The 14,337-nt window shown below is 45.5% G+C and overlaps 1 protein-coding gene across 16 annotated transcripts in view; it reads right to left on the reverse strand.

Annotated features, from left to right (window-relative positions):
* Positions 1 to 14,337, reverse strand: part of LOC139061333 (uncharacterized) — a 284,688-nt gene that overhangs the window by 74,606 nt on the left and 195,745 nt on the right. For all 16 annotated transcript variants that reach the window (XM_070541220.1, XM_070541213.1, XM_070541217.1 and 13 more), the window contains one exon: positions 622 to 646. In XM_070541220.1, the coding sequence (XP_070397321.1) occupies positions 622 to 646 (25 nt within the window). The remainder of the gene's footprint in view (positions 1 to 621; positions 647 to 14,337) is intronic.

Raw genomic sequence — 14,337 nt, forward strand, 5'->3', positions numbered from 1 at the left:
GTCTGCCACTTCGATGCGCGGCTGCAACGTGTGCACAGGCGCGCATGACCGTAATCGTAAGGTAACAAATCCTAATCCAACAAGACTGCGCTGTGTTCGCGTAGCGAACCCTCAGCTGGGTTGCGTGTATATTATTTTACAAAGACAACTGGAAGAATGAAGCGAGCATTGCCGCGGACTGGTAAATATCAGCTATGTATCGCTTGATCTCTATATGCAAGACGCGGTAGGACTGACGAAGGCTGTTGAACCAGCACAAGACTGTAGCTTGCACAGCACGCATAAAGCGTAATAACTAAATTACAATGGTGAACGGTTATCACATTAGTTCGCAAAAGCGGTCATATATGCGTTTTTGTTTACTTCTTGTGTTCAACACCCAGCGTTGTGAACACAAGCAAGGATAACTAGACAAGAAATTTGAGCTCACAAAACGCTGCTTTAAGGCGGCTTTTCACGCCACAGAAGCACAAGCAAAAACAACGACACAGAAAACTACGGCGCGCGGTTGCCTCCTCTCCCGAGCGCACTTGGGCAAGGCCGCCACCAGTGGCACGCCCATCGGCGCCCACTACGCGTGTAGAGAAATGTGCAGGTAACACACTCGACTAAGGCACTCACCCTGGCCGGCCGGTGCGGCTGTGATCTGTGCAAGGACAACGGCGAAAAAAGTAAAAAAAATGAAAGGAATTAAAAAGAATGTTAGTGACGATTCTCTCGTGTCGCGCAAGACGAGAAAAATTTGTTCTCGACACGGCGGCTTATTCAAGCGGTCCAAGTAACAACTTTCAGGGAGCACCGCGCCGTATAATATGTCTCGGTACGCTTTCACAGCGGTCGAATTAATAGCAAAAAGAAAGCACGGTCACTTCTCTTTTTAACACCTTCGCGGTAAAACTGAAGCTACAGCTCGTGTGGTTTCTTCAAAGCCGCGAAGTTTGCATGCAAAGATCAACAGTCCAGGAGGTTGACGTGCACGCTTTCATACCGCTGCACACAAGATGGCCAATGTTTAGGACTTCCTCGCCTTCAAGCAGGCTTCGAATCCTGCGTTCTGCTCGCCCAATGTGAGCCATTACACAGGCTAATACCTACGGGCGTGTTAACTGAAGTTGAACATGACGACGCGAAACAACATATAACTGAGCAAGACGACCGCAGCGCTACACCGACTGCTCTAGTTCTTACTCTCGGACAGCCATGTTGGATTTTAGGTGGCGCCCCCTATAGACCGTGAAAGTTGCTTATACCAGCAACGTACTCCACCGTACCTTGAACTTAAGCTTATCCTGTTTCCCCCCAACCACTGTCGTATAGTAGTGGGGTTTACTTGCCTTCTCACGCCACCTACCCTTCTCTCATATGGGAACTGCTTCTTCACCTCCCTCTCCTCCTCTCTACAGTTCTATCTGCGTCCCCTCTGGCGTCGAACGTTAGTCGAAAGGGAAGCGCTGCAGAATCTGCAATGCTTCTGAGGGGAGTCACTGATAATTACAGCTGTCAAGCGGCTAATGTGGAGACGGCCAGGGAGCTCCAGAGGACATTGCGCACATTCGACGCCGAAGGAGCTTCTCCCGTCGCCTTTCCTACACTTGGTTCTCGCGTATTTAGCGGGCGCGCCCAAGTGTCGAAAAGAAAATTTCCCTTGAATGGGCCACTGGCACCGCAACAGATGTCCCTCTAGCAAGTACTGAGTACTAAGTAGGAGCCTTGGCTGCTCCTACTGTGGGGGCAGGCGGCGATACCCGCGATGAACGTGCTTTTTCTCCAAATGTTCGCAAGATACGCTGCCGTGGTTCTCTTAAATGTACCTTTGCTGTACTTTTATTGTGATTACCTTGTTTTCCTTCCAGACTACACATGGCCTTATGTATGATGCACTGGGGCACATCATCATCATCATCATCATCATCAGCCTGGTTATGCCCACTGCAGGGCAAAGGCCTCTCCCCTACTTCTCCAACAACCCCGGTCATGTACTAATTGTGACCATGTCGTCCCTGCAAACTTCTTAATCTCATCCGCCCACCTAACTTTCTGCCGCCCCCTGCTACGCTTCCCTTCCCTTGGAATCCAGTCCGTAACCCTTAATGACCATCGGTTATCTTCCCTCCTCACTACGTGTCCTGCCCATGTCCATTTCTTTTTCTTGATTTCAACTAAGATGTCATTAACGCACGTTTGTTCCCTCACCGAATCTGCTCTTTTCTTATCCCTTAACGTTACACCCATCATCCTTCTTTGCCTAGCTCGTTGCGTCGTCCTCAATTTAAGTAGAACCCTTTTCGTAAGCCTCCAGGTTTCTGCCCCGTATGTGAGTATTGGTAAGACCCAGCTATTATACACTTTCCTTTTGAGGGATAATGGCAACCTGCTGTTCATGATCTGAGAATGCCTGCCAAAAGCACCCCAGCCCATTCTTATTCTTCTGATTATTTCCGCCTCATGATCCGGATCCGCCGTCACTACCTGCCCTAAGTAGATGTATTCCCTTACCACTTCCAGTGCCTCGCTACCTAGTGTAAATTGCAACAGACAGTTTTAGGCCCACTCTTGCTTTGCCTCTCCAGATCAGTGAGCATGCATTGCGATTGGTCCCCTGAGTTACTAAGCAAGGCAATATCATCAGCGAATCGCAAGTTACTAAGGTATTCTCCATTAGCTCTCATCCCCAATTCTTCCCAATCCAAGTCTCTGAATACCTCCTGTAAACACGCTGTGAATAGCATTGGAGAGATCGTATCTCCCTGCCTGATGCCTTTCTTTATTAGGATTTTGTTGCTTTCTTTATGGAGGACTACGGTGGCCGTGAAGCTGCTATAAATATCCTTCAGTATTCTTACATACGGCTCGTCTACACCCTGATTCCGTAATGCCTCCATGACTGCTGAGGTTTCGACAGAATCAAACGCTTTCTCGTAATCAATGAAAGCTATATATAAGGATTGGTTATATTCCGCACATTTCTCTATCACCTGATTGATAGTGTGAATATGGTCTATCGTCGAGTAGCCTTTACGGAATCCTGCCTGGTCCTTTGGTTGACAGAAGTCTAAGGTGTTCCTGATTCTATTTGAGAATACCTTAGTAAATACTTTGTAGGCAACTGACAGTAAGCTGATCGGTCTATAATTTTTCAAGTCTTTGGCATCCCCTTTCTTATGGATTAGGATTATGTTAGCGTTCTTCCAAGATTCCGGTATGCTCGAGGTCATGAGGCATTGCGTATACAGGGTGGCCAGTTTCTCTCGAACAATCTGCCCACCATTCTTCAACAAATCTGCTGTTACCTGATCCTCCTAAGCAGCCTTCCCCCTTTGCATAGCTCCCAAGGCTTTCTTTACTTATTCTGGTGTTACCTGTGGGATTTCCAATTCCTCTAGACAATCATCTCTTCCATTGTCGTCGTGGGTGCCACTGGTACTGTATAAATCTCGATAGAACTCCTCAGTGACTTGAACTATCTCATCCATATGGTAATGATATTGCCGGCTTTTTCTCTTAACCCATCACACTGATCGGCATTTCACACAAGTAAGCCGCCCTCGGCAGCACTCAGAAGCGTGGCCAAAGCTGTGGTACACCCGTCATCATCATCTGTAGACACATTTTGACCTTGTTGCACGTTGCTCCTAATGTCTCCGGCAATGTGCTTTGTTGTGCAGTCCGATTTTTATCCTTTGTACGTCGATTACGTTCTCATTCTACTATATATCAGGGAGACCATCGCCGGTCAACTTCAATAACGCTTATGACAGTACTCGTGATTCAATGTGCTGTTATGGTGATAGGAATAACTCGAAATATGACAAGGACTGTTAACATGTCGTGATGCGTGTCTCTCAGTTTAGGTAACAGATACCCACTGGACCTTTTGGAGGCTCCATAGCCACTTGAAATACCGTCTGTGATAGAGTTCTAAACAAAGAGAGGAGAATTCATTCTGGTTTATCGTGTTTCTCGCTATGAACTTCTTGAAATTCCATGAGTGCTTCTGTGTCCTTTAAACACAATTTGTAGGTAACATCGGTGCGCGCCTTTTTGCAGAGACGATCAGTTGAAAAGGGCTTAGCAGATCCCACGAAGTATGCCGGATATTCCGCGACGATTCCAGTCGCCCACCATTGAGCCCACCGAGGGGAGACCACAGGGCATGTCGTGAAGCAAGCATTTGAAGTGCAATTGTCGCTATAACCATATAAGCTATGACCAAGGCTGGGTGCCGCACACGAGGTTAACAACGCAGGTCGTCGGTTAAGATGAAAACGGAGAATGGAGGAGTAGATAGGTGATATTGTAGCATGAGGGTAGGAAAGTGAAAATAAGGAGGAAAGTTAGGATACGGCGATCATCCGATTTCCCTGGGGTAGTTCAGCGCCGTGGTGCCGTCTACCCGAAGCGGACCACAAATAAAATTGAAATAAAATTATTGGGTTTTACGTGCCAAAACCACTTTCTTATGATGAGGCACGCCGTAGTGGCGGACTCCGAAAATTTCGGCCCCCTGGGGTACTTTAACGTCCACCTAAATCTAAGTACAGGGGTGTTTTCGCATATCGCGCCCATCGAAATGCGGCCGCCATTGCCGGGATTCGATCCCGCGACCTCGTGCTCAGCAGCCTAACACCACAGCCACTGAGCAAACACGGCGGATGACCACAAATAGGTTTGTTGCCTGCGCCGAGCAGTCTTGAAGGTCCACACATATGGCTCCTGCTCAACGTCCAGGATCAGCTTTTCCCCGGACCGGGCTAAACGACACGCTGCTAACGCGGGAGGGTCCAACAACCGTGTGCTCGGGTCCGCCATGGTGTCGCAACACACCGAACACCTGCCCATGCAGATACTGCTACGGGGCATTCGAAAAGCTTTCCATTTACTACAATAGCTTGTAAAGCTCGCCGCAGTGGTTAAACGGCTTTGGCGTTGCGTTGGTATAAAGGAGGTTGCACGTTTTGAATCCCCGCCGCTGCTGCCACATTCATCAAACAATCCCAGTTGGCCTAAATCATTTCGGACTACGGCGTTTCTCACAATCATATAGGGATTTAGGAAGACTGATTTTTTAAAAGAATCGGCGCCAGAGAATCGTCATATTTCTTATCTGACGAGAATGATTCCTTGTGCACTAGGACGCTCACTAAAACATAACCATAAGAGTATACCTATGATTTGTGAAGGCGATTGGACCAGTATCGTATAAGAACTCTCCATAATTCGACGTTGCTTTGCAAAAGAAGCGCCTTCCCTGCCTAGTTACACTCCTGATGCCCCGATATGCATCAGTGGACACTAGGACTCCTTCCTAATTTTCGTAGATTCTCACGAAATCATAGGAACGTGGCGGCAATACTTCAACCGCATCTCACCGAAATTGCTTTTCCTTTGAAGAAATCAGGATTCTCACGAAATCCGAGGAACGTGGTGGCAATATTTCAACCGCATCTCACCGAAATTGCTTTTCCTTTGAAGAAATCAAAGCACACTTAGCGCGAAGCAGTGATTTTGCATATATTTCAACATTTTTGCATATTTTTCCTTATGGATTTTCTTCTCGCGCTTCTGGTTCCCATCACATGTTCTTAGTGGCAGTAATTCAAGAATACAGCGTCATTTCGATTCAAGAAAACAGCGTCATTTCGCTGAGCTCGAGGCTATGTCCTTAACGTCAACATAGTCACGATTGACGAAGATAGCATTTATGCGTTTGGATTATGAGAGAGTTAGAGCGCACCGCAAGGGGGCTATAGGCAGTCATTGCTTTCATGTTGCGGATCAAAGTACGACTATCCCGCAGTTATATAGCTCGCCGAAGCAGCCTCTTGGGAAAAACACGTTTGCACGATTTAAGTGCTACTTTGCTTGTTCAGATCTTTGGTTCAAGTACTTACCAACTTTGATGGAGATAACCAATTCACGGACCAAAAGGTTAAGTCCTTAGAGAATGCACGTCGTTAATGCGGGCCAGTGCAGACCTGATCCTGCATAAACAGTTGGATAACCCCCATGAGCAAGTGCGACAACATGGTGCTCGGAAAATTGTGCCAAGAAATGCCTTATTTGTATGCCCCTGAATCTTGCATACAGTGGGTGGATGTGGATACTTGGACCACAGCACTTGACAAAAAATGAATCTATAAAGAGTTTCATAAGTATTCGAAGAGAGTAATACTGTCAAGAATTTTCGATCTGGAACTTTATCGCTTTTCCATTTTCACTCTGCCGTAAGTTAGTACTTCGCACGTGATATTGGGCACGACTAGTTCAGTGAAGTACAAGTACCCAGCTTCCATCGCGCTCCAATATTTGTGCCTGTGCTGCTGAATTCAACAGATGTGCTGATATCGAAAGTCACTCTGTTCAGCTGGCATATGAAATAAGAGAAGCTGAGGCTATGCGAGATTCGCAAAGGTCTGAGCTGAGCGTCTATAGCTAGTATATATGTACGTTTTGACTTTAACATTATAAAATGAAAGTGCTTTTCAATGGCTTCGCTTGTATATAGCACACGATGTCAGTGTCAGTATTTTTTGGCAGTTTGCACCGCAGTGGTAAGGCCTTTACGTTCACTTTATTAGTATTAATTTATGCGCATTCTCGCACCGTTACATATTATCCGTATTTATTTGGAAGAATGCATTATGTTGTTTCTTATGGCATAAAACGTATACTAATCTTTTGTGTACAGCCTAGTCGATGCTACCATTCGGTGCAATGGGTCTAGCCATTAGGATACCAGTAGGCTTCTTTCGCCTGGAACCGCAGGCAATTCTATGTACTGTCACAAATAATAGTTAGGCTTTCGGACTAGGCACCGTAGTCTGGAAAAACGTTCTATGTACTTGTACTACTATTTTACGCTAATACAAAATCAAATTCAGTATAACGAAGTCGCTAAAATTGTCAGTTTGCTTCGTTATGTCAAAATTTAGTTGTGTTGTAGACAACTGATTTCAAAACAAGATTTTATGTCAGTGGAGAGTTTCGTAACCAAAAGAGTCTCCGAAAGTGCAAATAGCTGAGGGTATTTGTGCCTTGACATAATAGTGCTGCGGAAACCCAGAAGGTGGAGAGAATTAATAAAGGGAAAATCAGACATCCATCCATTCGCAGCGATTCCTACAAAGGAAGCCCATACGGTTTCCTCGAAAGAAAAGCCTAACATTTGAAAAAAATAGTCCAGGTACGGCGCTCGAGCCTGGGACTACCACCTTACCGGGGCAGCCGCTCTACGCTCTGAGCTAACCAGGCGGCTAGCAGATGGCAGGGCGAAAGCGAATTTGTCGACAGCACGATGCAATTGAGGGCAACAGTTTGACGTAATACTTCTGCGGAAACCCGCAAGGTGGGGAGAAGTAATTAGTCCAAAAGGCGGCCTGCGATAAAAGGGAAACACTTTAAGATCAGCGCATCCAGTAAAGCAGCACATCTCACAAACGCGTTCATTCCGACGCATTTAACGCGCTGTCAACGCAAGCTCATAAGGATGGATGGAATTCCGGGCAAGGTCCCGGGTTCGAGTCCCGCACAAGGACGAAGTCTAGAGGAATTTGAAATCCCACAAGTAACGCCGGAAGAAGTAAATAAAGCCTTGGGAGCTAAGCAAAGGGGCAAGGCAGCTGGGGACGATCAGGTAACAGCAGATTTGTTGAAGGATGGTGGGGAGATTGTTCTAGAAAAACTGGCCACCCTGTATACGCAACGCCTCATGACTTCGAGCGTACCGGAATCTTGGAACAACGCTAAAATAATCCTAATCTATAAGAAAGGAGATGCCAAAGACTTCACAAATTATAGACCGATCAGCTTACTCTCCGTTGCCTACAAAGTATAAGCTAATCGCAAATAGAATCAGGAATACCTTAGACTTCTGTCAACCAAAGGATCAGGCAGGATTCCGGAAAGGCTGCTCAACAATATGCCATATTCACACTATCAATCAGGTGATAAAGAAATGTGCGGAATATAACGAACCCTTACATATAGCTTTCATTGATTATGAGAAAGCGTTTGCTTCAGTCGAAACATCAGCAGTCATGGTGGCATTACGGAATCAGGGTGTAGACGAGCCGTATGTAAAAATTCTTAAACGTATCTATAGCGGCTCCACAGCCACCGTAGTCCTCCATAAAGAAAGCAACAAAAATACCACTAAAGAAAGTCGTCAGGCAGGGAGGTACGATATTCACAGCGTGTTTACAGGAGGTATTCAGAGACCTGGATTGGGAAGAATTGGGGATAAGAGTTAATGGAAAATACCTTAGTTACTTGCGATTCACTGACGATTTTGCCTTGCTTAGTAAGTCAGGAGAGAAATTGCAATGCATGCTCACTGACCTGGAGACACAAAGCAGAAGCGTGGGTCTAAAGATTAGCCTGCGGGAAACTAAAGTACTGTTTAACAGTCTCGGAAGGGAAGAGCAGTTTACGATAGGAAGCGAGGCACTGGAAGTGGTTAGGGAATACATCTACTTCGGACAGGTAGTGACTGCTGATCCGGATCATGAGAATAAAATAATCAGAAGAATAAGAATGGGCTGGGTGCGTTAGGCAGGCATTCTCAGATCATGAAAAGCAGGTTGCCATTATCCCTTAAGAAAAGTGTATAACAGCTGTGTCTTACCAGTACTCACGTAGGGTGCAGAAACCTGGAGGCTTACGAAAAGGGTTCTACTTAAATTGAGGACGACGCAACGAGCTAGGCAAAGAAGAATGATGGGTGTAACGTTAAGGGATAAGAAAAGAGCAGATTCGGTGGGGGAACAAACGCGCGTTAATGATATCTCAGTTGAAATCAAGAAAAAGAAATGGACATGCGCAGGACATGTAATGAGGAGGGAAGATAACGGATTGTCATCCGCGTGTACGGTGGGCAGATGAGATCAGGAAATTTGGAGGGACAACATGGCCACAATTATTACATGACCGGGGTAGTTGGAGAATTATCGGAGAGGCCTTTGCCCTGCAGTGGGCGTAACCAGGCTGATGATGATGATGAGGACTGAGGCACTGGAAGTGGCAAGGGAATACATTTACTTAGGGCACGTAGTGACCGCGGATCCGGATCATGAGACTGAAATAGAAGCATAAAAATGGGCTGGGGTGCGTTTGGCACGCATTCTCAGATCATGAACAGCAGTTTGCCATAATCCCTCAAGAGAAAACTGTATAACAGCTGCGTCTTACCGAAACTAACGTACGGGGCAGAAACCTGCAGGCTTACGAAAAGGGTTCTACACAAATTGAGGAGGACGCAACAAGCTATGGAAAGAAGAATGATGGGTGTAACGTTAAGGGATAAGAAAAGAGCAGATTGGGTGAGGGAACAAACGCGAGCTAATAACATCTTAGTTGAAACCAAGGAAAGAGAAGTGTGCAGGGGGCTGCTAAATGTTAGGTGGGCGGATGAGATTAAGAAGTTTGCATGGACAAAATGGCCATAACTAGTACATGACCGGGGTAGTTGGAGAAGTATGGGAACAGCCTTTGCCTTGTAGTGGGCGTAACCAGGCTGATGATGATGAACGCTAACGCTAACGTCACCTTAATCGCGTCATTACGCTAACGTTAAAGAGGTCTATTGACGTCACAGGCGCATTTTGTTCGCGTCAGTTTCGCTTACAGACCAAATTATTCATGTAAGAGCGTTAAGGCCCTCGCTTCGCAGAATATCCGTTGGCTACGTGAGTGGCCCACGTCTGACGTTCGATGTTGTTCTGGCAGAAAATTTCGAACCACACATACCGAGGCCCTCCTAGCGGCGCAATGAATTTACTGATATGAATTTCTTAAGCTAAAATACGTAGGAAACTTGGAAATTATGACTTACAGACGACCTACAAACATGATAGCGTTGTATTGTATCTTCGTTGTATTCTATTACGATAAAACTGAAAAAAGGCGCTAACCTCCTTTCCAGTGTTTTTAACCAATCATAGAACTGTCTTGTACTTCCATATTTGCGGGCGCAAATCTCAGAAGCCATGAAGCACCCCGCGGTCGGTTCCGTGCGGTCGGTTCCGTGCGGTCGGTTCCCACTAAAGAGCCCACGTTTCTAGCAGAATGCTCGCCTTCGTTGGCCGTCAGCGTTGGCCGATAAACAATACGGGTATAGCGTTCTCTTTAAGCTGAAGCTTAAGCGCCTTCCAAATTTTAATACTCTAAGTACGTTCGTTGCGGTCTCGTGGATTCCACTACGAGTCGAGCATTTTCAGCTTATTGATGCCGTTCTAGATGTGTGGAGTCCGTGTTTGGAGTGGTGATGATGCCTCGTTTATCGTGTAGTTTGTAAGGCGTGGGTATACTTCGCGGTTAAGGGTATGGGTACAAGGAGGAAAATCCTCACGACACACAAACGCGCCCAAGAAGGCACGCAGGCACGCACGCGCAAGCAAATGCAAGCATAAACACAAACGCGAGCATGCTCACTGAGAACCACTCACGCGCACGCGCCCAAGCCACTGAAAACGCCAGAAAGGCGAAAGCACCCATAGAATCATGGGCAAGCATGCTCGAGGCACGAACCCGCATTGTCGCTCTCTCCCTCCCTGTTGCCTTTCAAAATCCGCTGTGAGAAAAGAGGCAGGATGGCACTCGCTCTCCCATTACCGTCCCGACGCCAGCGGTAATAAATCGCATTGGAGTTTTATTTTGACGCTTCTTGAAATCAATGTAGCCTGCGTAGGGAGAGGTGTGCAAAACGACTCGCTCCGGTCGAACGACTTCACTGTTCATCCCCGACCAACACATTGCCTTGGCGCAACAACGAAATGCCATTAAATGCATATGTTGTCAGTAGGAATTGAAACTCGACCTACGTTGTGAAGTATTTCTTGAAACCTGAGCCCTTTTCAGTTACCCTGCTGCTCTGCGGTGAAGGTAAACAGCATGCCGAACGGGCAATGTCCGAAATGGCTGGTTATGATCACGTGCACGCACTGCAGCTCTATTACCAATATCGAAAGCTCACTGTAAATTGTGTGCATCTCATATGCGTGTACTAAGAGGAAGCTCTAGCTCTAAGGCTACCGTCTAAATACATGGGAAAGCAGCAATCCTTTTTCTAGGCAACCACTGCACCAAATTTGATAAGGTTTCGTGCAGCTAAAATGAAAATTTAAAATCTAGATACTCTTAGTAGCAACTTTGTGACTTAGGCCGTCAATTATTTTATACAAAATTGCTGAATGTCAATTTTCAGAAAGCTATCAGACTTTCGGCAGTGAGAAATGATATCGCAACTGCATCTACTAGGGCATCTAAGCCAGATAAGTTGCTGTAATATACATGGCTCCCAAACAGACCACAACACACGATTCACTGTGGCAAAACCTTAAACATCGTAAAAAATTCACGTGATACAAATTATACTAAATTTGCGTGCTATGGAGGGTGTGATGGATGCTGTTGCCAGAACTGCTGTCATCTGCTCTAGCTGCAGAGGTTCGCATTTGTAAGCTTCGTGCTTTTATCTCTTCTTTCTTCAATCTTTCGAACATAAGAAAACTTATAAAACCTATGGCCATAAATATAAATTACGTTTCCAGCAGTCACTAGAATATATAAAATTGAACATATGAATGTTTGATAATATATGAAGAGAATAAGAAATGAAGGCTTGTAATAAAAATATTTATTAATTTACTGGTGCAGAGAGAGAGAGAGAGAGGGCTCTTTATTAGAAAAACAGAGAATTTTGCCGGCGCGTATATAACCGCTGGCATGCTACTCTGTATAGGGATGGGGAATGGGATTAAAAGATTCCAGATAAGAGTGGGAGAAAAAAAAGGATAAAAATAAATATGAAATGTCCGACTGGACCTGATACTAATTTTTACAGGTGACATGGCGGGTAAATTTAGGCTTTTGTATAGGAAGGATGCAATTCTTAAAGCTTTCCTATTTGACCAATTTCTGTCAGGTATTGGAACAATAAATCCAAAACCCGTCGTTGTTTCGAAGGGCCGGGCATTGGACCTAAGATGGTCGGTAACGTTAACGGTTCGGGGCAAATCATGTCCATTTGGTGCTCAAAAAATTGTCTCTCGTCGCGGTACGCGGGGCATTCTAGTAATACGTGCTCAATTGTCTCTATGTTGCGACAGTTATCACAGTATGGGCTAGTGGTAAGTCCTATGCGGTACAGATAATTGTTCGTGTATGCCACGTTCAGTCGAAGACGATGATATAATGTCTCTAAGTGTCGAGGAAGTGGTCGTGGAATTTTCGGTCTCATTTCTGGGTCAATGTAACGTAGGAAGTTGTCTTGGTGAAGCGGCAGATTCAAGATGCAGTCTTTTTCTTGATAGGCATATTTTTTTGCCATGGTTGAAGCGTCGGCTTTTGTAAAATATGTTCTTCTGAATTTGCGGTATTGGAGTCCATTTCTGGCAGCTTCGTCCGCTCTTTCATTTCCCGAAATGCCGGCATGGCCAGGTATCCACTGGAACTTTATGCAATGCCCAGCAATCTTAGCCCTGTGGTGAAGATAAGCAATGTCAAATGCTGCTGGTTGATTATTGCAACGCTTGTGCCGGTTCCATATACTTTGTAGGGCTGCTTTTGAGTCTGTGAATATCACCCATGTCTTTGTCGGCTGCTGTCGAAGTATATACACAAGGGCCTCCTTAATGCCATAGAGCTCCGCTGAAGTAGATGATGTCGCTCGCTCAAGACGAAACGAGAATCGTTGTCCTGTAGAGGGAACAAAAAGTCCGCATGATGAACGATGTGGAGTTGTAGAGCCATCTGTGAAAATGTGCGTTGCGGCTGCGTATTCTTTGTGCATATATTCTAAAGCTATCTGATAAGTCGCTGCTTGAGGCATTTTCTTTTTCGCACTGATTCCAGGTATGTATGGCACGATTTCCAGTGGGGACAGTGTCCATGGTGAAATGTTTCGCGGCATAATTTGTGACGCCTGAGCAGGAATCGAAATAGATATGCTTCCGACGGCCTGCCCAAAGCTGGATGTAGCACGGGTTCTGGAAATATCCTTTAAAAAGTGATTCTTCGTATGAATGACGTGGCGGAGGTGTATCCGAAGTGTCTCTACTGGTGCAAATACCAATCATATCGGCCGTACTGCATGTTTCCATAAGTGTGATAATTAATAGCAAAAAGCTCTCGTCGCACACTTCGCTAAAATCTACCCAGGCGCTATCTGAGAAAAGCATTTCTGCGTGTTACATTTACTGGTTAGATAAATGTGCTGTAACTCTTCTGAATAACCTTTCCTGCTTTATCTAGGATACTCGAAAAAGGGTGTGCAACCGTTACCAGCTGCACAAAAGCTGAAAACTATCCTACAACAGTGCTACAGAGGGAAAAGTAATAACTTGTATTTTGACTACTTTGATATAAAACTTTGTGACGTTGCGCTCAAGTTTCTGCCAAGGAATATATGTAGAAAAATTTGCAGGTAGGACACTCGACTAAGGTACGTACCCGTGGGCACAGTGGCCGCGGCTATGATCGGTGCAAACGTCAAAAAAAAAGGGAGAAGAGAAAGGAAACGAATTAAAAAATATATGAGTGGCGATTCTCGCATATACTAATTTTGGAGTCGGACATATTAAACATGTTGGGCTTCTTTACACCTTTCTAGTTATATAAGAGATCGCTGTCATCACATCAGAATTATTTCATAATGCAATAACCTATGACAACGAACTGTGGAAAATATTAGCATATTTAAATGAGGGAACGCACTGCATTGCTTGCTCTTGATGCCCTCTGCTAACAAACTCCGCAACACCAGAGCACTCTTTTCAATTTCACGAAGGCGATACAGAAATAACCCGTCCAAGCCCACTATCTTGCTAATGATACGGCGAATATTTTCAACTATTCATTATTAATGCGCTGATGCTTAAGCTATAGAATAACACTTGCCTCTCAGCCTACTGCGTCTTCTGGTTCCAGAGTAATCGAGAGAGCCATGGCATCCAGTTGTGACGTCCGGTTGAAACAGCGGGCTGGAAATAAATTTCTGACTGCAGAAGGTTGCGTGCTCATCAACTTTCATCGCCGCCTGACTACAGTTTATGGGGATGCCCGTGTTGACTGTAAGCACTGTGCGGAGGTGGGCAAACAATATCAAAGACTACAATCCAGCCGCATCAGCCACATCCAGCCATCGAAGTGGACGTCCCGCAACTGCCTCTGATGAAGGCCATCAACGTCAGGTGAACGAGTTGATCGCGGGCAATTGGAGCATCATGTAACGCGAAGTGGCGAGATCGCAACAACACTCGCCACTTCCATTAGTTAAGTGAACCACATGATCAATAAGTTACTGCGTTACAACAACATTTGCACTCGTTGGGTACCAGGGCA

This window comes from Dermacentor albipictus, chromosome 6, assembly GCF_038994185.2.
Source record: "Dermacentor albipictus isolate Rhodes 1998 colony chromosome 6, USDA_Dalb.pri_finalv2, whole genome shotgun sequence".
NCBI lineage: Eukaryota > Metazoa > Arthropoda > Arachnida > Ixodida > Ixodidae > Dermacentor > Dermacentor albipictus.